Below are 23,143 nucleotides of genomic sequence, written 5' to 3' on the forward strand. Positions count from 1 at the left end.
TATGATTCTATGATTCTCCTGATGATAATAGCCCACCTTAATTGATTAGTCTTGTTACAGTTGGTATGGCAACACCCATTTTTTCATGTTCTCCTTGTATATATATCTTCCTACTGTATTTTCCATGGCATGCATCCAATGAAGTGGGTTTTAGCCCATGAAAGCTTATGCTCAAATAAATTTGTTCGTCTCTAAGGTGCCACAAGTACTCCTCGTTTTTTTTAAAATTGTGGTGACACTTTTATTAGTTATAATTTCTTATTTGCTCACTGGTGACAGTGAGCTCAGCTCCATGCTTCTCTAACTTGAACTCAGGGCAGGGCAGAGAGAGAGAGAACTATAATTGGCTCTGGCATGTCTTCCTTTATCTGCTGTGCTCAGTGCAGGCTAGTTACAGCAAAGAATCTGGGCCACACTGAGCTGAACAGATCATGCTTTTAAACATTTGTATATTCAGACTGAATATTTATTGAAATACACATTTACAGCAGTGAGGGATTAGACCTGAAGACCTTACCAGATGTGAAAGAGAAAGTTTATATCCCCTTGAAATACAAGGAATGTACTTCATATGGAAATTTTACTCAGGATGTGAACCGGGCACCCTCTTTCAGCAACTGACACCTCTGGTTTTAAATTTCTTACCTGTACCATGGTGTTTAAATTTCAGTTGTTTAACAGATTCAGAAAATAATATTGCCACGAACAACTTAGCTTATAAATGTGTTCTGGGATTAATGTATTTAGGGGATCACAATAAATTACAGCTGATGGGGAAGAAGCTGAGTAACAAAAAGGGGATGGCAATACCACTCTGAACATTTTGACCTTGGATTGGCTGAACTGTATACTCCTGGTTTAGGCGTGATTAATATTTTATTGGGTTGCTACAGGGGAATAATGAATCTTTGCGGTTTGTTACTAGTCTATATAACCCTATGGTACACCCACATCTTGAATACTGCGTGCAGATGTGGTTGCCCCATCTCAAAAAAAGATATATTGGTTTTGGAAAAGGTACAGAGAAGGGCAACAATAATCATTAAGGGTATGGAACAGTTTACACATGAGGAGAGATTAATAAGACTGGGACTTTTCAGCCTGAAAATGAGACGACTAAGGGGGATATGATACAAGTCTATAAAATCATGACTGTGTGGAGAAAGTAAATAAGGAAGTGTTATTTACTCCTTCTCATAACACAAGAACTAGGGGTCACAAAATGAAATTAATAGGCAGCAGGTTTAAAACAAACAAAAGGAAGTATTTCTTCACACAATGTACAGTCAACCTGTGGAACTCTTTGCCAGAGGGTTTGTCCTGCTTTGAACAGGGGGTTGGACTAGATGACCTCCTGGGGTCTCTTCCAACCCTGATATTCTATGACTCTATGATTCTACGTTGTGAAGGCCAAGGCTATAACAAGGTTAAAAAAAGAAATAGATAAATTCATGGAGGATGGGTCCATCAATGGCTATTAGCCAGGGCAAGCAGGGATTGTGTCCTTAGCCTCTGTTTTCCAAAAGCTGGGAACGTGCAACAGGGGATGGATCACTCAATGATTGCCTGTTCTGTTCATTCCCTCTAAAGCACCTGGCATTGGTCACTGTCAGAAGACAGGATACTGGGATAGCTGGACCTTTGGTCTAACCCATTATGGCTATTCTTATGTTCTCTGTTGTTTCAGTGTATTTTAATATTTAGCATGGGGGCTTAGAGCAGTGGTTCTCAAAGCTGGTCTGCCGCTTGTTCAGGAAAAGCCCCTGGTGGGCCGGACCAGTTTCTTTACCTGCCGCGTCCGCAGGTTCGGCCGATCGCGGCTCCCACTGGCCGCAGTTCGCTGTTCCCCCATTGGCCTGGAGCGGCGAACCTTGGCCAGTGGGAGCTGCGATCGGCAGAACCTGCGGACGCGGCAGGTAAACAAAGCGGTCCGGCCTGCCCTGGGCTTTCCCTGAACAAGCGGCAGACCGGCTTTGATAACCAATGGCTTAGAGGAAGCGAACTGTAATGCATAGTTAACTAAAACTATATACTGACTAAGATCATAGAAAGTCTATTGCAATTGTCACTGTGTAGGAAGAAAGAATAAGTGTTTTCAAAAACTGAGAGTAGGGCAATACCTTTTAGTTATCTCACTTCTGAAACTACTAAAAGGAAAAAAAACGGTGATGCAAATTCAGACGTGTATTTTTAATGTTACATTTTTAGTTCAATGAAATCATAATATTTGTATAAAACCACAGCAAACTAGCTGTCAAAATGCAGCCGGTGCTTGTCAGCAGACTGAGGCTTACACACAGATTGACTGAGACACACAACAGAGAGCGCATGCTGCAAGCCAGACAGTCTGCGTCTCCCAGACAGGGCTTAGCTCAGCAGACAGGAACTTGCAAATCCTTGTGAGGAAAGATTAATAGCTAGGTAAGGGACTGTGTGTAGGATTCTTTGTGTTAGCCTTCTAAGCTGTGTGCTATCTACCTTTGTTTTAAAGAAGCTGTTTTTTTAAGTCACTCATCAGTCATTGTCACAGGCTCCCAGAGCAAAAGGCTTACCAGTGCCAAAATCAGTTGGACCTCTTAGCTAAACATGATTGGGAAACAGGGGGCTGCAACCCAGGGGTCCAGTCTGAGAGCGATTGTACCCCTTGATTTCACCCAGAGGGAGGTGCAGGGAGCCAGGCTTGTCAGCTGAGGGTGAACTCAAAGAGGACAAAAAGGGTTCTAAAGTAACTGTGATGCACAATTCTCTGAGCTATAAGTGTAGCTGTGATAAATGTTTATGCATACTTAGGATTGGGAAAGCTTGGATTCTCTTTCATTAAATTTTTGAAAAGACAAATAATCGTGGCCTGTACTGTATGAAAAATAGACTAGAAAAATCCATCCACTCTGAGGCATTCAAATATCGATCAGAATTTCTTGACAAATTGGGCTAATTGGAATGAAATTTCAAAGTTGATAGTCTCAAAAGATTGATTTCTAGATTTCTAGGTTTTTTCTTTCCTGGGCATATGTCAGTCAACATATTTATGTCCACTATAGAAATTATCAGGCTGACATTTGATTTCCAGGGGACTGCTTTGGAAGGAATTGTTTTGCCAGTCACAAAGGTATATCTTGAAAGAGCATTTACTGGTCGAAAATATACCACGGCAAGACAAGTACAGAAATAGCTTTAAAAGGCACACAAAGGGATAAAGAATAAAAAAGATGCTTGCTGGGCCAAGGGCGGGAAAGGCCAGAGGTACAGCAATGGGGAAAAAAGTCAGATGAAGCAGAACTGCCTGAAAGGGCCTCATAATTTAAGAAAAAGCATACTGCCAAAACCAAAAGTTCCACCCCAAAGGAAACTGCAAATAATTCTGAGAAATGTTAGGGAGAAAAAAAATGTTATTTTTAAAGCACAAAACTCAGCTAGAGAACTGTAGAAATCATAATACAGGGCTCCTGCTGGTTTGTAATGGCAGAAGAGTCACTATGAAGAAATAGGGCACCAGACATTCAAAACTCTGTCTTCCAGCAGCAGTGAAGTACTGCTGTAACTTCTGCACAAAAGCCCCAATTGAAAGACCATCAAAGTCACTGAGTCACTGAGAGCCTTTCCACAGGCTAGAATGAGGTTTGGATCTGGCCTGTAAGGCAGAAGTAAATCTCCATCAGAGGAGCCCTATAGAAATAGCATTGTTATTTAGTAAAGGATTTGAGTGTGTTCCACTTACCTATTATTTTACTATTCTTCTTATTTTATAACACTATCAATAAGTGTGTCAACTTAACACACCAGTAAAAATGACACGCTCCTGTCCCTAAATTTAACTTAGAAAGTAAAACAGTCAGAGATAGTAATGGAAGATAGTTACTGGGAGGAAAAGACTTAAAACAGTGCAAGATCTTCAGATATGCCTATTGTGTTGTTTACTACATTTTATAACTATGCAGTGTTCACATTTTATGATAAGAGAACAAAATATATACCTAGGATAATCACTGACAGGCCCAGGAAAACATTAAGTAATTTTCATAAATGAAAACTTGGAGTATGTTCCCCTGTTCTACAGTTATGTAGTAAATACTCTTTGAAATATTGGGCAAATCTAGTCTACTCTTTTGTGGCCATGGAGTTACACTGGAGATGGGAAGGGTGACTAGATTGGGCAGACAATGCCAAATGTGTACCCCTATTTGGTGTTGAGCCTTGCATGGCTCTACAGCCTGAGGTAGGATTTCTTCTCAGAACCCCATACATCTGCCAAGTGCCTAGCCCAGCTACTTGAGCAGGTTGCTAGGGGCAGGATATGTTCCAAAGGGGTGAAATTCACCTATTGCAGAGGTCCCACACAAGGTCCTCTGAATCTCTTGAGCCCTTTCTAAACATGGCCTTTAACTTGTGTCAGTGACACAAGTGACAGTTTAGGCCCCCTGCATTACGGTGAAATTCATCATAAGAAGAATTCATATTAAAAGGATGCTGTGCAAAAATATAAACAAGTGCCACAGTAACAATAAAACAGTAATGAAAAAATGTGTGTGTGTGTGTGTGTGAAAGAGAGAAAGAATATAAATATATTTGGCAGAGGATAATGAAGACAAAATGGATATTAATAGTTTACTCCATTGATTAATGTATGATGTATTTAATGTGGAAACAATAAATATACTTTTGTTTCTATAATTCTAAACATAGCATTAATAGGCCCTGATCACTCCCAAACCATATGATCATGAAACTTGTTCCTGTATTGCCACATCTTCCGAAAAGCTCAGCTGTCCTCTAGACACCCAAATGAAATGGTCAGATTTACAAAACTGCTCAGTGTACGGCACCTCCCATTGTTTAAAAGGGGAGCTGCTGGCTGCTGAGCATATTTGAAAATCTAACCACTTCATTTAGGTGCCTAGATGGGAGCTGAGGTCCTCTGAAAATCTTGCCTGGCCCATGTATTTTATCAGATCAACACTTCTTCAAAAACAAGAATGGCTTATTGGTTCATAGACATTTAACAAGTAGAGAGAAACTGTTAAAACATTAGAAACCCAAACACATTCTGTTATACCTAAACTTAGGCTTTCCTTGCTAGGTTAATCAGTGTTTAACTTAGCTCAGACACCACTTCAGAACCAGAGAATCAGCTTGTGTTTCTCCACAACCACTCTCTGTTTCTCCCAGAGTCTCTTCTCTTTATTTTTCAGGCTGCTTTTATCAGAACCAGACTCTGTTTTAGTGTCCCATCAGTATCTTCCCACTCCCCTGGCATGACCAGCCAGAGCTGAGTGGAGGTGAAACTTCAGAGGTAATGACAGCTGGATTGTCTGACTGAGTACTGACTAGAGCTAGGTGAATTTTTTCAGTTTAGTAGTTTATTTGAGAAAAGATGCAATTTTGGCATGACCAAAACTATTCCAAAATTTGAGTCAAATTCAGTAAATACTTTTGTCTGAATAAAAAACGATGGAAATTTTTTTAGGAAAAGTTAGAAAGGTTCGTTTCAGCATTTTCAGAATGAACTGTTAATACTTCATTCTGAGACACACACCCCAAAAAAGAAAATCAGGTTTAGAAACAAAACAATATTTTTTCAAATTCTTCCGCTCAGCCACAGAAAATTCAATTATTTGCTCAGGTCTAGTGTTGACAATAGCACTTTTCTTAAATCATAGACTATTTTCTAAATGTAAGTACAGCTAGTCCTTGCAGGACTTAACCCTTTGGTACTTAATAGCCAGCAATACAATAACAATAAAAGAATAATGATCATATAATATTTATAAACATAAACAGGTATCTCCCTCATTGATCACAGATGTCTCTGCTGACAGTGCCACATATGACAAATGAAACTCGGTAATTTTGTCAGATCTTATAAACTAAACAGGATTAGGTCTGATATTTGCAAAGGAGACTTGGACCATCAAGATGCTTTAAGAAGTGGTTTGGGTGATTCCCTTACGTCTGATTCAGTGAGGTATAGAACAATATCTATGTGTGGTGTTAGGGGGCATGATACTCTTTTGAATGTGATGTAAAACCAAGGCTCTGACCACTTTAAGGTATTAATGATCATGAGAGAGACCAGATGGGTGAGGTAATATTTTTTATTGGACCTACTTCTGTTGATGAAAGAGACAAATTTTCGAGTTCTGAAGAAGAGCTCTGTGGAGCTTGAAAACTTGCCTGATGAACAGAAGTTGGTGCAATAAAAGGTATTACCTCACCCACCTTGTCTCGCTCATATCCTGGCACCAACATGACTACAACAAGACTGCAAACTTTAAATGGCAGTTTCACAGGAAAATAAATGTTTCCCATTTGTATTCTGGTCAAATTTAAATTCAAGGCTTCCTAAATTTTCTTGTAGTTTATTTGAATTAGTTAATATTCATTATCTTCCCTTAACCTCATAGAATCAGATTTTTGATCATCAAGTAAGAATTCAGGAGAAAGTTTCAGCTTTGTAATTAACTACTTATTCCTAAAATGACATCTGTGAACAGTGAATTGTATTCTACATGGAGGGTGAAATTTACCTCTGTGCAAAGGGTCAACAAAAGGCCTCTATGTCCAATTAACTCCCACAGGCCTAGGACTGACCCTCTGTAAATGGGTGATTTTCAGAGCTAGATTAAAGCAATCCAGGACGCTAGCTATACCTGCATAAACCTGTCTCCTATGTGACTCTCTCCTCTGTGCTATGGCCCCACGTCTCCATGGAGTCAAGAGCTACCCACACAAGAGACATCTGCTGGACTGGCTGGGTCATCTCTGGGTACGGTGGAGCTTCCCCTCTGCCTGGACCATCACTCTCTGTCTTCAGGTGGGCTGGAGTCCATCTTGGAGGAAGAAAGATTGAATACCCACCCACCCAATCAAAGTTAGCAGTATATGAGGTGGCCCTATCCACACCACCCAAACAGAGCTATGATGGCAGAGCAAGGATCCCCTCCCATAGAATCTGTTAGGGGAGTGATGTCAGTAGCGTCTACAAACACCATAAAAAACCCAAGCATGCAAAGGTTAAGGTCCTTCCCTGCCTGCAGACAGTCAAACTAGCCAAGCCCCAGTTCAGCTGTGAGAAATGCCAATTATGGAGAGAAACACCAACACCTGCAGTAACTAATGAGGGCAAGCCCAACTATAAAAAGAGAGGAACAGGAAGAGAAGGGACAGAAATAAGTGGGTACATGATTTTTAAATGTATACTGATGGTTCAGAAGAGGAAGGAATGAGTAGAGTAGGAACAGCTTTCTGTGTGCTCGCATTCAGACTCAAAGTAAGTCATAAGGCTAAGTAACTTTATGTCTATCTTTACAGCTGAGCTAACAGGGATATTGCTGGGACAACTTGGGCCTTAGATGTGCAGCCAGCTGCCATGGCCATCCTGTCTGATGCCTTATCAGGGCTTCAGGCACTATACAATGGCAAGTCTGACAGCAGAAACAAAATACTTAATGTAATATTATTGCTAACAACCTAATTGGCACAACTGGATGTTACTGTAATAACAGCATGGATCCCAGCACATGTAGGAATAGCTGACAATGAATTGGCAAACAAGGAGGCAAAAAATGCTATTTAGCCTGAACAAGTTGACCTAGAGTTCCTCTTAAGCAAACTGGAATTTAAACCTTTAATAAAAAATGAGCTAAGGAAGGAATGGTGAGAACTGTAGGAATCTATTTATAGTAAAGAAACATAAGGTTGGACTATGTGAAACATGTAAAGACCAGGAAATGATAAATAGTCTCCTATGGAATTGTCAGGACTAGGAGATATTGATATCCATGAAAGGAAATATTTATATGGAAAACTCAGAAGCCTTAGAGTAACAACATTTTCTTTGCAACACCTGGCCAGAATAGAAGGAAAATGGAGCCCAATTAAAAAAGCTATCTATGAAATCCAGTGAATGCCAGTCATAGATTCAAGAAGTGAGTTTATTGCACCACAAAACCCCAGAAGAAAAAGAAGGTGCAGAAGAGGTTGGAATGGCTAAGGAGTAACAACTCTCAGCCAGCAAGCCAGCCAGCCAGTCTCCTTCCCTCTGAGAAACGAGTAACCACCTTAAAGTGCCTGTGGGAGGTAAATGGAAATGAAAGCTCTGAGGATCAAGGGCCTTTTATGTTATGTTTGTAGAATCTGCCTTTTTCTTGCTCATTTGATTTGAACCCATTGTTGTGCGGGTCAAGGTGAGACCCAGACTGCCTGAACTGAGACTCTTGCACGAGGCTGTGTTCATCACAGCCATTGCAGTGAAGTTTAGAATTAACAACCCATGAAGATGGATGGGGCATTTCACATCTCAGAGTTATTATTTCAGGCTGCCTGAAGACTTAGGCACACATCAATGCAATGGTTTCACTTAGTTCTTGTTTTTAAATATTTTTGTTTAGGTTTTTTTTTTAATTGAAAGCTGAGATTCAAATGAGATCATGTGACTCAATGAGACAGGGCCCTATGCATGGACCTGCATTGCCTGGTGAATGTAGCCCTGGTGATTTTTACCTTGACTGAGGTTTTGTGCTTAGTTTGAAGAGAATAGTTGCCCAGCTTGAATCCTGCATTAACAAACTATACACAAGTATATAGAAAAGCAATGGCTAAGGCAAGAAATAATACTTACAGAAGATTCAATAAAGATAACTGCAATGATTTGGACAGATATCAAGAATGGACCTGGAAAGGATACCATACCTGACGCTACATACCGACATGGCAGGAATTAGAAACAGAGGAAGACAGAGGCTGAGTTGAATAGACACAGTGAAGAATGACATAGAACAAAAAGGTTTAAAGATGAACAGAGCCTTGAAGCCGGTAAAAAGACTACATTTGGGCTCATCATCACTACTGAGCTGACAGATGGGAATAATGATAGAGAAGCATTGGCAACAGACCCATGGGAACCCAAGAACATATCCTCTTAGGGTGTGTCTACACATCAAAGAAAAAAACATGGCTGGCCTGTGACACCTGTCTCCGGCTCAGGGTGCTCGGGCTGCGGGTCTGTTTTATTGTGTAGACTTCAGGGCTCGGGCTGGAGCTTGAGCTCTGGAATCCTCCCACCCCACAGGGTCCTAGAGCCAGCTGCGAGTTTTTCTTTGCTGTGTAGACATATCCTTAATAAAAGTCAGATGAATCAATGGCAGCAGTATTAACACTGATCTCAAATGTAAAGTTGGGGTTGGAGGCAGGTTAACTACAGAGTGGGAAGTTTACTTGGTTGGACAAATAACATTTTTCGTTCAACCTTAGTTAAGCCCAGTCTTATTGTGAGACAGTTTAGTCTACATCATACTAAATTTAATCGTATTTTAATTGCTGAGATTTTGTACATCAGTTCCCATTCCTCTTAAAGACTTATTTAACAATGTTCGTGTTTTTTGGTCTTTTATTTAAAGAAAAGCTCTTAAACATTTTGCTCTGATGAACACTATGTTCAATAGGTTTTCAGCATTTCAAACACACATACATATTAATGTAATTTGGGGAGGAATTAAACTAGCAAAATTCAAGTTCAAAGTCTGAGAGCTATGAAGGGTAACAATAATATGCAAAGTACACAATTAATTGTTCTTAGTATTTCCATGATCTGAAGTCACTAAGAAAGCCTACACACTATTTGTATTAAACCACTGTAGCAGATGGACAGTGTATTTAACTGTGCAACTACAGTACAGAAATCCCTCCTATTATTTCACAGCCTTGGTGACTTTTCCATGTTAATGCAAGGACCTAAGGTCCCTGAAGGATCAGGGCGTAGGGGCTGCCAATTGGCCAACTTCTGCTGGTTTACATGGAGGTTCAGGTAACACCCATTTATTCCCCTTATGGACAAAACTGTGTCTTTATGACTCCTCTGGCAGAGTACAGGGCAGCAGAAAGATGAATTGCCTCAGTAGGAGTACCTGAATCCTTTGTGACTGGGGCAGGCTTAATGGACCAGATCCCCAGCTGGGGTAAATCACTGCGGCTCATCTGAAGCCAATGGAAGGATGCTGATTTATAACACCTGAGGATCTGGTCCAGGGGTTCCAAGAGTGCCAGGAAAGTGCTGTTCTCATCAGAAGTCTTCAGGCTGTGTTCTTTAGCTGCAGAGAAGTGGAGAGGATTCAGGGTCCTTCCTTCTCCTCTTCACTTCCCTTGCAATTTCTATTATAGGACTGTGATTGTGAGTATACGCAATCTGGCCCTATGACAGTTCACAATAATGTTCTTTCAATGTTCCACTCTGGCACAATGAATCACTTTGTTATCAATTTACATCTTCTAGGATATAGCAATCTTGGAATTCAGAATCTTCCCTCTTATATTGTAAACACTTTGAGTCAGGGACCATCTTTTGTTTTGTGTTTGTAAAGCGGCTAGCACAATGGAGTTCTGTTCCATGACTGGGATTCTGAAGCACTGCTTTAATACACATTAATATCACCATCATACAGTGGCACACTGGCTGGTTTTTGTTGGGAATTAACTGTGTTACGTGAAAATAACTATTTTATCAATTTAATGTTCTTGTACTCTTACATTTTTTTCTTACTGTGGAAATCTGTGGTCAGATTTAACTGACCAGATTCAATAATAAGTGATCATGTTACTTCTGCTTGCGTCTGGTAGGATTGCTTCTACAATTTTAAACGTTGGCTATGAAATTAGTAGTCTTTGTCAACTAATATCAACATATTGGGGTTATTCCTGCACATCTCATGCAGGCAAAACTCCCACAGGCATCCCTTTTCTTAAGAAACATCAACAGTAGCAGGTGATTTGACTTTAATGGATCTTCTTCAATTCACTTTCCATCAAGCAAATGCTTTTTGCTGCATTAATTGTCTACATATATTTATCTTAAATATCTTTTGAGTCACTCTGTATTCACAAAACTTTTTCCAATTTTTTTTTTGTTTGTAACCAAGTAGAAATCTTTCACGTGCATGTATTTCATACTGCTGCTGCTCTTCATCAAGATGTATGTCTCAAACAGTCATAGGGTTCCTTTTCTGATTTGTTTTTTCATCTGAGGCTACATCTATGCCATGAGCTAGGGGTGTGATTCCCCTGCTCACATACACACATTCAAAGAATCATAGAAGATTAGGGTTGGAAGAGACCTCAGGAGGTCATCTAGTCCAACCCCTTGCTCAAAGCAGGACCAACCCCAACTAAATCATCCCAGCCAGGGCTTTGTAAGATGGCCCTGAAGAAGGTGATCAGGAACAGTCAACATGGATTCACCAAGGTCAAGTCATGCCTGACCAACCTCATTGCCTTCTGTGATGAGATAACTGGCACTGTGGATATGGGGAGAGTGGTGGACATGATATATCTTGACTTTAGTAAATCTTTTGACACAGTCTCCCACGGTATTCTTGCCAGCAAGTTAAAAAGAGCCTTTTTATATGGATTGGATGAATGGACTATAAGATGGATAGAAAGCTGGCTAGATCGTTGGGCTCAACAGGTAGTGGTCAATGGCTCAATGTCTAGTTGGCAGCTGGTATCAAGCGGAGTGCCCCATAGGTCTCTCCTAGGGCCAGTTTTGTTTAACATCTTCATTAATGATCTGGATGATGGGATGGATTGCACCCTCAGCAAGTTCACGGATGGCACTAAGCTGAGGGGAGAGGTAGAGACACTGGAGGGTAGGGATAGGGCGCCGAGTGACCTAGACAAATTGGAGGATTGGGCCAAAAGAAATCTGATGAGGTTCAACAAGGACAAGTGCAAAAATCCTGCACATAGGACGGAAGAATCACATGCATTGCTACAGGCTGGGGACCGACTTCTCCAGAAAAGGACCTGGGGATTACAGTCGACGAGAAGCTGGATATGAGTCAACCGTGTGTCCTTTTTGCCAAAATGGCATATTGGGTTGCATTAGTAGGAGCATTGCCAGCAGATCGAGGTAGGTGATCATTCCCCTCTATTCAGCACTGGTGAGGCCACATCTGGAGTACTGTGTCCAGTTTTGGACCCCCCACTACAGAAAGGATGTGGACAAATTGAAGAGAGTCCAGCGGAGGGCATGATTAGGGGGCTGGGGCATATGACTTATGAGGAGAGGCTGAGGTAACTGCGCTTATTTAGTCTGTCATCCTCCCACCACCAAAAATTATACAAACCTGGTACCCATGCCCAGCGCCCCCTGCATGCCGCTGAACAGCTGATTGCAGCGGGCAGGAGGCGCTGGGAGGGAGGGGAAAGAGCTGATCGGTGGGGCTGACAGCAGGTGGGAGGAGTTGGGGGGGAAGGGGAGGTGGTGATCCGCAGGGTTGCCAGTTGGTGCTGAACACCCACTATTTTTTTTTCTGTGGGTGCTCCAGCCCTGGAGCACCCATGGAATAATTGGTGCTTATGTATACATATACTCATGGTAGCTATCATTAAGGTAGCATGAGTATAAATAGCAGTGTAGCCAGGGTAGCATCAGTGGTGGGAGCAGATGCATGCCTTCTCCATGCAATACCCAAACATGCATGAAACTGATGAGTACATATTCAGCACAGCTAAGCTATGCCTCTGTTACTGCTATAGAATTGCAGAAATATAGGACTGGAAGGAACCTCGATAGGTCATCTAGTCCAGTCCCCTGCACTGAGGCAGGACTAAGTACTATTAAGACCATCCTTGACAGGTGTTTGTCTTAGACCATAACACAGATTCCACAGCCTCTTGTGGTAATTTGTTCCAGTACTTAACTATCCCTACAGTTAGGAAGTTTTTCCTAATGTCTTCCTTGCTGCAATTTAAGCCCATTACTTCTTGTGCTGTCCTCAGTGGTTAAGCAGAACAATTTATTACCCTCCTCTTTATAACAACATTTTGTGTACTTGAAGACTGTTATCACATCCACCCTCAATCTTTTCTTCTCCAGACTAAACAAGCCAATTTTTTTCAATCTTTCCTTGTAGGTCACGTTTTCTAGACCTTTAATCATTTTTGTTGCTCTTCTCTGGAGTTTCTCCAATCTGTGCTACCATGGCTACACTGCTATTTATAGTCATGCTAGCTCAATGAGAGCTACCACAAGTATGTGTAGGGAGCAAGGGAATCACATTCCTAGATCATAGTATAGATGTAGCCTTAAATTAAGCTCCTTATACAGAGCAGAATACTTTTGTCTGCTTATCCATAAATTCTAGCAAAGTAAAGGTTTTACAAAGCTATTCACTGTGTTCTTAGGCACTGTAGGTAATGGGATTTGACCTAGATTCTGGTCTTCAGCATAATGATTGATGCTCAGCTCATAGGCACCGACTCCATGGGTGCTCCAGCGGTGGAGCACCTACAGGGAAAAATTAGTGGGTGCTCTGCACCCACCGGCAGCCAAGCTCCACCTCACCTCACCACCTCCTCCTGCCCTGAGTGTGCCATGTTCCGGCTCCTCTACCTACCTCCCAGCACTTGCCACCGTCAAACAGCTGTAGCAAGCTCTGGGAGGGGGGAGGAGCAGGAATGTGGCACGCTCAGGGAAGGAGGTGGAGAAGAGGTGGGGCCAGGGTGGGGATTTGGGGAAGGAGTCACAATAGGGGCAGGGAGGGGGTGGGGACTTTGGGGAAGGGGTTGGAATGGGGGCGGGACGGGTAGGGCAGGGGTGGAGTCGGGGCAGGGCCGGGGCAGAGCAGGTTCGAGCACCCACCGGCGCCAGTAGAAGTCAGCACCTATGGCTTAGCTGTCCAGCTCTCCTCATGCTCTAATGACCTGTGTATCTAGTATTTATGAGTCCTTTTATGTCCATTCTCTGCCAAAATCCCTGTTTCTGCATACTGAGACACGTATTAAGGTACTTTTGTTTTCTGAACTAGTTTCAAAATTGTGCCATCTACAGTACATGATTAAGAAAGTCAAGTTTTTCCTTCCCAGTCAATTCACCTACATCTCCTAATCTAATCGCCTTCTATGATGAGATTACTGGTTCTGTGGATGAAGGGAAAGCAGTGGATTCTTGACTTTAGCAAAGCTTTTGACACAGTCTCCCACAGTATTCTTGTCAGAAAGTTAAAGAAGTATGGGCTGGATGAATGCACTATAAGGTGGGTAGAAAGTTGGCTAGATTGTTGGGCTCAACGGGTAGTGATCAACGGGTAGTGGCTCCATGTCTAGATGGCAGCCGGTATCAAGTGGAGTGCTCCAAGGGTCGGTCCTGGGGCCGGTTTTGTTCAATATCTTCATAAATGATCTGGAGGATGGTGTGGATTGCACTCTCAGCAAGTTTGCAGATGACACTAAACTAGGAGGAGTGGTAGATATGGTGGCAGGTAGGGATAGGATACAGAGGGACCTAGACAAATTGGAGGATTGGGCCAAAAGAAATCTGATGAGGTTCAACAAGGATAAGTGCAGGATCCTGCACTTAGGATGGAAGAATCCACTGCACCACTACAGACTAGGGACCGAATGGCTAGGCAGCAGTTCTGCGGAAAAGGACCTAGGGGTGACAGTGGATGAGAAGCTGGATATGAGTCAACAGTGTGCCCTTGTTGCCAAGAAGGCCAATGGCACTGTGGGATGTATACGTAGGGGCATAGCCAGCAGATCGAGGGATGTGATCATTCCCCTCTATTCGACATTGGTGAGGCCTCATCTGGAGTATTGTGTCCAGTTTTGGGCCCCACACTACAAGAAGGATGTGGAAAAATTGGAGAGAGTCCAGCGGAGGGCAACAAAAATGATTAGGTGTCTGGAACACATGACTCATGAGGAGAGGCTGAGGGAACTGGGATTGTTTAGTCTGCAGAAGAGAAGAATGAGGGGGGATTTGATAGCTGCTTTCAACTACCTGAGAGGTGGTTCCAAAGAGGATGGTTCTAGACTATTCTCAGTGATACCAGATGACAGGACAAGGAGTAATGGTCTCAAGTTGCAGTGGGGGAGGTTTAGGTTGGATATTAGGAAAAACTTTTTCACTAGGAGGGTGGTGAAATACTGGAATGTGTTAGGCACTGTAGGTAATGGGATTTGAGGTGGTAAAATCTCCTTCCTTAGAAGTTTTTAAGGTCAGGCTTGACAAAGTCCTGGCTGGGATGATTTAATTGGGGATTGGTCCTGCTTTCAGCAGGGGGTTGGATTAGATGACCTCCTGAGGTCCCTTCCAACCCCGATATTCTATGATTCTATGATTCCTGAGACTCTGCAGCTTTTGGTCATAGGCTTCAAGAGCTTTCTCTCACATGTATTACTGCTCACTTTTTTCTTGTCAAGAAAGCATCATCATCTTGCAGTTTACAGTCACGCACACAATCATCTTCTTGTCAGGTCCCTTGACTAGCACTACAAAAAGCTGCTTATCACAGAAATCCATCCTTTCCAAGAGTGCAGAATTCATGTTCTTCTGAGTCTTTGTAATATTTTCGAGTGAATGGAGTGAATATATTGCTTAAGAAAGGTGCCAGTTTGACTGCCGTGCGCTCTATTTAACTGCAGATGAAGTACAGCACAGGCAATCTCACTGCAAATTTCTCCAGACTTCCTTGTCAAAGTCTCTCCACCCTGACTCAGGGGCCACCCAGTAAGAGATGAGACCTCAGTCTTCATGCTCATTCTGGTTTTGGACTTGCTATTGATACTGGCAAAAAGGTTACTAACTACAGCTCCAGTCCATCAAACACTTACATATGGCCTGACTTTACTCACATGTGTTCTATTGACTTCAATAGCAGTAGTTACATATCTAATACTAAGCATGTGCAAAAGCATTTGCAAAAACACAGTGTATTACGGTGACATTTTGATGTGAATATCTGTCTGCAAGGAATTGGACTGATATCACCATGTCATTCCATATAAGCCATCAAGTAGCTAAAATAACATTTTCTTGGAAAATAAGAACTTTTGACTACTTGAAAGAAAAGAAATATTTTGCATCTATAATACATGGAAAAATCACAGTTGGGGATTTACATAAATTATGAAAAATCATTAACGCTTCCAGTGGCTAGCAGCACTAGATAGCTCATATAAAGGAGTAATGAAATGAGCTGATATGCCTTGTATTTATATTCCAGAAATCTTATAGCCATCATCAGCAACTGTCTGATATCCAGGGCTATTCTGACACTGTAATTAACACATGGACAATTAGGGTGACCAGACAGCAAGTGTAAAAAATCAGGACAGGGGGTGGGGAGGTAATAGGAGCCAATATAAGAAAAAGAGCCAAAAATCGGGAATGTCCCTATAAAATCGGGACATCTGGTCACCCTATTGACAATATCGTTTTATATTCCCTTCTAGATAATAATGATTTTCTTAAAGCAAGGGAAACAAACTTAGCTTTTTAAAAATATATATCTTGTAAGTTGGAAAATCTCTTCAGTTCAATATTACCTTTATCTTAAATGAACATTCTTTGATAGTTTTAATTATTAAATGAATATTTAAGGCCATATTTTCAACCAGCCTCCCTATATGTGCCCATAGATTTTCAGATGCCGCTGTTTGCATATTTCTTCTCAGATTGAATTTCATTTGCATATGCGTAAGTTAAGCACACAAATGCAGGTCTTAGTGAATGCAAAAGGATGCACTTGCAAATTTTGTGAGTGTATATATGAGGCCTGTTGATAAATTTGGCCAATTGATTAGACTTCCATTCATACAATAAAAGTCATTTACTTTATGAGTCTTGTGGCAGCGTTGCCTATGTAAGTCTTTTTTCTCTTTACATGATATTTTCAGAAAACACATTCATACTGCTGAGGAAAGCAAAATGTCTGCAGAAAACTTTTGTTTTAGGGAAAAAGACAAATTATTTCTAGACTGCCTCACTGGTGTGCCAGGAGAATACTAAGATATGGTTTTTGCAAGGGGAGGGGGAGGAAAAGCAACAGATTCAGGAAAGATGTCAAGGCTTCTGCTGTGAAAAAGAGAAGCACTATTCATAAAGAGTCAAATTCACTCCTGAAATTCACTGACAGTGCAGTCCATGGTTGGCTACAGACATGTAGGAAAGGTTTATCAATGAGCTCCCAAATAATGGAATGAGCTGTGACTACATTTGGGTGCTGGGGGAACATTTTCTTTGACTCCTCCCACGACAAAGCACATTAATTACTTCTGTAATGTTCTTCTGCAAATAGGTTCTGAGAATGAAATGTGCATTAAATGTAATTGCTATCCTTTTTCAAACTGTGCACTCTGATGGGGAATTAGTAAGGGAAATTATATCACTTACCAGTGCCCGAGGAACAGAGTCAAGTATCAGCCAAAATGGTGGTGGTGGGGTTCTGGAGAGATAAATGGAGATCAGAAGGGTCCTGTGAAATTCACATTTGAATAATTCACTTATATTAAAGAACTAGTTGCCCTGAAGGAGACTTATATTTTGTTTTGGATGCTTCTGAAATGTTAGCAGCTCTTAGGTCCCACTCCTTGAAACCCCGACTCATCTGAGTAGTCCTTACCAAAGTAAGGAGTCCCATTGAAGTACAGTGGCTGTGGGAAACCGAGCCATCAAAAGTATCTGCTTGCTTCAGGGTTTTTAGGCCTTAAATGGTAAGTTCCTATTTTATTTTAGGGGCTGTGCAGTGCAAAATAGTAAATGTAAAGTATTTCAAAGCTTTTCTTGTGACAATGACTGAGAGTAAATTTGCTTTGTTTACAAACATTTGTGCCAAAATTGCCAAGCAGATTATACTGGTCCATATTATTTACATACTGTTTGTAAACAGGTTCAGGTGGCTATGCTGACAACCTTGTTGGTGCTGTCTCTGCAACTGGTCATGGAGAGTCCATCATGAAAGTCACTCTCGCAAGGCTTATCCTCTTTCATATGGAACAAGGTAAGATGACCCTCACATTGATGAATGCATCTGCATTGCTTAAATGACATTTATACAATACTCTTCTTGGCTGTAACAAGTAACAATCGATTCTTAACTGATGAAAGGGAAGTTTGTTTGCAGTAAAAGATGTGTAAGAGGACACTTTAAAAACTTCTGAACATACAGAGTTCTCTGTTTACTCTTAACCCTATTTCCTAAGCTTGACAAATGACACTGTATACAAAACTGAGAAGAATGCTGGATGCTTAAATAATCAGAATCATACGTATGTGCCTTCAGAAGCTTTCAGTATACAAATAATGATTTGGGGAAAAATATGCAAAGTATTTTGAGACCATTGATTAAATTTAGGAAACAGCATAATAAGTGTAGGAACACTAAGGGCTTGTCTACACTTCCCGGGGGTTCGACATGCAGCGATTGATGCATCAGCGGTCAATTTAGCGGGTCAACCGCCAATCATTCTCCCGTCGACTCCTGAACTCCACCTGAATAAGAAGCGCAAGGGGAGTCGAAGGGAGAGAGTCCCCAGTCGACATCGCGTAGTGTAGACTCCACGGTAAGTAGATCTAAGTACGTTGACTTCAGCTATGTTATTCATGTAGCTGATGTTGTGTAACTTAGATTGATCTCCCCACTTACTGCAATTTAGGCTTGTCTACAATATCTTGTAAAAAAAATGAATGAGTCTGGGCCTGTCATAAAAATAAAGGGAAGGGTAATCACCTTTCTGTATACAGTGCTATAAAATCCCTCCTGACCAGAGGCAAAACCCTTTCACCTGTAAAGGGTTAAGAAGCTAAGATAAGCTCACTGGCACCTGACCAAAATGACCAATGAGGAGACAAGATACTTTCAAATCTGGAGTGGGGGGAAACAGAGGGTTTGCCTGTCTGGGTGATGCTTTTGCCTGGAACAGATCAGGAACGCAGACTCAGAACTTCTGTAAAGTTAGTAAGTAATCTAGCTAGAAATGCGTTAGATTTCCTTTTGTTAAATGGCTGGTAAAATACGCTGTGCTGAATGGAATGTATATTCCTGTTTTTGTGTCTTTTTGTAACTTAAGATTTTGCCTAGAGGGATTCTCTATGTTTTGAATCTGATTACCTGTAAGGTATTTACTATCCTGATTTTACAGAGGTGATTCTTTTACCTTTTCTTTAATTAAAATTCTTCTTTTAAGAACCTGATTGCTTTTTCATTGTTCTTAAGATCCAAGGATTTGGGTCTGTGTTCACCTGTACAAACTGGGTGGGATTTTTATCAAGCCTTCCCCAGGAAAGGGGGCGTAGGGCTTGAGGGGATGTTTTGGGGGAAGATGTCTCCAAGTGGGCTCTTTCCCTGTTCTTTGTTTAACACGCTTGGTGGTGGCAGCATAGGGTTCAAGGACAAGGCAAAGTTTGTACCTTGGGGAAGTTTTTAACCTAAACTGGTAAGAATAAGCTTAGGGGGTCTTTCATGCAGGTCACCACATCTGTACCCTAGAGTTCAGAGTAGGGAAGGAACCTTGACAGCCACTATTTTACTTGGCTTGTTGTGCTGTATATGATCTCTAAAGTTAATATACATCACTACTCTTGTCTATTGTATGTTTGGGGGCAATTTTGAAATGCAAATTCCAAAGGCCCCACTGAGATTCAGAATGATTATTATGGTTCACATTCACTTGAACAGGGATTGGAATTTTATTACAGTTATAGTAATTGGCATATTTTTATGGATTCATTTTTTAATTTGGCACCCACTCAGACTTCACTGCTCATGCGACAGTAGCAGCATGATGAATTACTGTAAGGTTTTTTTTTTATTCATTATTATTAAATTTAATTATTTTTGCTCATGTACCCAGATGTGAAGAGCATTAGTTTTCTAATCTAATATTACAGGCTGTTTTGAAAATATGTGCTGTCAATTAGAGGCATTTTATAATAGAAACGATAAAAAGAATCATTAATGAAAAGTAGTTTGCCTCCCTATGTACTGGCTTCAGTTAATCAAAGGTGCTTTGAAATTGAAATCATTAATTAACTTTGCCTGTTTTTGAACTGATCAAGCACTCTGAGAGCTGCTGAGAAACTGTGAAATGAAGTTCTTCTGAAAAAGAAAACAGCATTAATAGACTGTTTTTCCAAATGATGAATTTTATTCTCTCCTATCAATAGCATATTCCTTAAAGACTATTGCATTGTTTACCATATTTAAAAGTAAATAGGAAAGAGGATCCAATTTCAGGTGAATTCAAGCTGGGTATTTGCATTGCAGGAAAGCTGGTATTAGAGCTGGGCGAATTTTTTTGGATTAATCTTTTTTGTTACCAAAGAAGGCAGATTTGGGTTGACCAAAACAGTCAGCAAATTTGGGTTGATTCTGGTGAACGCTTTTGGCCTGAACATCTTGTTTTTCTGCCAGTTTCAAATGAACCATTTTTACAGTATCAAAATGAACCATTTTGATTATTTGGGATAGATTTATGAGGAGATTAAGGAAACATTCACAAAACCACTGGTGATAATGCCAGCCTCACACCCAATAGGCAAGTGGTTAAGGTGCTCACTTGAGATGCTTTGAATCACTGCTCTGGGACTTCAACATAGGTCTCCCCACTCCCAGGCACATGCCTTAACCACCAGCCAATAGAGGTATTCTTGCGGCTATTCAATGATGATTGAAGTATTTTATATGAAGTGGAACTGCTTTGGCAGGAGAGACTGAGAGCAACCCACTTCAGAATAGCCAATCTCCTGGTGGTTAAGGCACTCAGATGGCGGGGAGACTTGGATACAAGTCCCTAACTCCAGACCAGTTTTGTGAATCTAATCCTTCATTTCTTTTGACTGCAGGTGATCCAGGTTCAAATTCCTGCCCTGGAGCAGGGACTTGTGCCTGGGTGTCTTGCATCCTAGGTGAGTGTCCTAACCATTGGGCTAATTGGTACAAAGGTTGGGGGGAATGAGGGGGCATTACCACCTCCTCTTGTTTTATGAATCTAGCCCTTTATTTCCTTTGTTTTTATTAAAAAAAACCTGACACAAAATATTTTGTGTGAAACAAAACATTTCATTTGAGCTGAAATGAAACTTTTCTAGCATTTTCAATTAACTGAGAATTCCAAAATATTTGGGATTCAGTTTGACCTGACTTGTTGCTGATTTTTCAGAACTGCTGGTGGACCAAAAATTATTTGTTCACACATTTCTAGCTGGGCTAACCTCATGGTACTGCATTTATTTGTTAAAAAAACATATTGCACATATTAAAAAATAACCATCAATCAATATATATACTTCTCTTGTTTCTCTATAACATTATAGACTAGCATATTAGATGGCTCTAATAAATCTAAAATAATTTAAAAGAAAGGCCCTTGAAAAAATAAATATGTTATGGAATAGCCACATGACCTACCCCTGACAGGATGTTGTGAACAGATCTTTGCCCAGAGAGATTTCCTATCTACAACCCCCACCCCTGCAGGATTTACTACAGGAGGGGATGACCTAGATCAATAGCTGGTATTTTGGTAGCTCTCCTTCTCATGCTGTATTCTCCAACCTTGAATTTCTGTTGGTAAGTAACTGGCAGCTGTATTATTTCCCCTACATGGATTTTACTTCATTTAGATAAAACTCTGTGTCCTTTCATCTTTATGAAGTGAGTTCCTCCTGAATGTGTTTTTATTTTCTCTTGGGGAATCTATGCATACATTTTAAATGTCATGAGTTCTTGTTTTTAACGGCTTTGTATAATCTTGTTTGCTTCTTTACAATATCAGTTTGAGAAGGAAAAAGTGGGTATATTCCTCCATTACGTTGTAAAATGTTTAATAAATTAAATTAATGAAGACTCCTTATTTACTAAAGAAATACACAGCTGGGTTAAAACAACCAGGAGTCCTTTTTTTAATTAAAAAGGAAGGGAATTCACAAAGGAAAAGTATCTGTTATAAATGGATGTATGACAAAGTCTAGATATGTGTCAGATTACCTCTGGCAAATCATGTGATCATATAGAAGTAGTCAGAAAAATTGATCCCAGGGGACGCAATCATCCAGCCCTTACCGAGTAAGGAGTTTCTCCTGGGCATGGCCTGCACAGCTGGGTCCATGGTTAACAGTTGGAAATTACAGAGATCTTCATTTGGGGCCCAGACCTACAAGGTGCTGAGAGCCCTCAACTCCCATTGAAGGTAATGGGAGTTGACAGTGCTCAGCTGTTGTGACAAGGAAAATGTGCACCTTTTACTTTTCATAGCATTCTAGAACGATAGCATTCCGCAAGGTCAGAGTTCTGGAGTACAAGATTTTAGATGCTTTTCGTAAAATACAAAACTTTGGACAAAATACTTTTGCATAATTTGTGTTCATTTTAACTAGCATTAGAGACACAAGGTAGGTGAGGTAATATTGTTTATTGGACCAGCTTCTGTTGGTGAGAGAGACAAGCTTACGAGCTACACAGAGCTCCTCTTTTTTTCTTCTAATTGTCTCTCTAATATCTTCGCACCAGCATGGCTACAACAACACTGCATTACTGCAGTATAATAGTAATAGCCATCACAAAGTAACAGTAACAGATGTTCTCTAAAAATTCCCAAGCATTTACTGTGACTGTATGCATGTTCTCAATGGGGAATAGTACTACAACTTTGCTGTATGTGGGTAAATCTACAGGTAATAAATATAACACTGTACATTCCTTTGGAGTCTTTCAAGCCAAATGACACCAGTCTTATGGAGCTATCCTCTAGAATTTAATTACATGATAATATTTATATATATTTTAACCATATGATAGAATTTTCTTGTAAGATGGTTTTAAAAAGTCCTATAAAAAGAATGCTATTAGCTATTTAATTCTATAGAATGTTAGAGCAATTTTTATATAATGCTATTACATTTCTATAGGCTCCTATTGGTTTCACCCATATTAAATTCTATAGGGATTTTCCATAAAAATGTAAATTATTATAATTCTATATATAGATATAATGTGTGCATGTGTAACACATACAGACTTACACATATGTACATATATTATAGTTTTGAAATTAATTTAATTAGCAAGAGCATAATTTTGACTGAAAGCCATCATCATCTTAGCTATGATATTTTGAGCCATGTCTTTTTTTCCCCATTTTTCACGTATGGTCTATCATTAGGTGACACGACAGCTCCAATTATGTCAGCCTGTCACGTTACCCAACATAACTGACTGTGTTATGTCAAACCTGACAGACTGAATGAGACACGATCTGCTAATACAGTATAAAAGTTTCTAAATGGTTTTAGCAAATATTTCTTACTATATTTAAAGTCAACAAAAATGAATAGCTGTAATTTTTATTTAATGGCATAACTTAGCCCTAT

The 23,143-nt window shown here is 40.5% G+C and overlaps 1 protein-coding gene across 1 annotated transcript in view; it reads left to right on the forward strand.

Annotated features, from left to right (window-relative positions):
• Nucleotides 1-23,143, forward strand: part of LOC144262011 (isoaspartyl peptidase/L-asparaginase-like) — a 225,861-nt gene that overhangs the window by 183,558 nt on the left and 19,160 nt on the right. The window contains exon 5 of the mRNA XM_077811604.1: nt 17,664-17,774. Coding sequence (XP_077667730.1) covers nt 17,664-17,774 — 111 coding nt within the window. The remainder of the gene's footprint in view (nt 1-17,663; nt 17,775-23,143) is intronic.

The sequence above is a fragment of the Eretmochelys imbricata genome, chromosome 3 (genome assembly GCF_965152235.1).
Source record: "Eretmochelys imbricata isolate rEreImb1 chromosome 3, rEreImb1.hap1, whole genome shotgun sequence".
Classification (NCBI taxonomy): domain Eukaryota; kingdom Metazoa; phylum Chordata; order Testudines; family Cheloniidae; genus Eretmochelys; species Eretmochelys imbricata.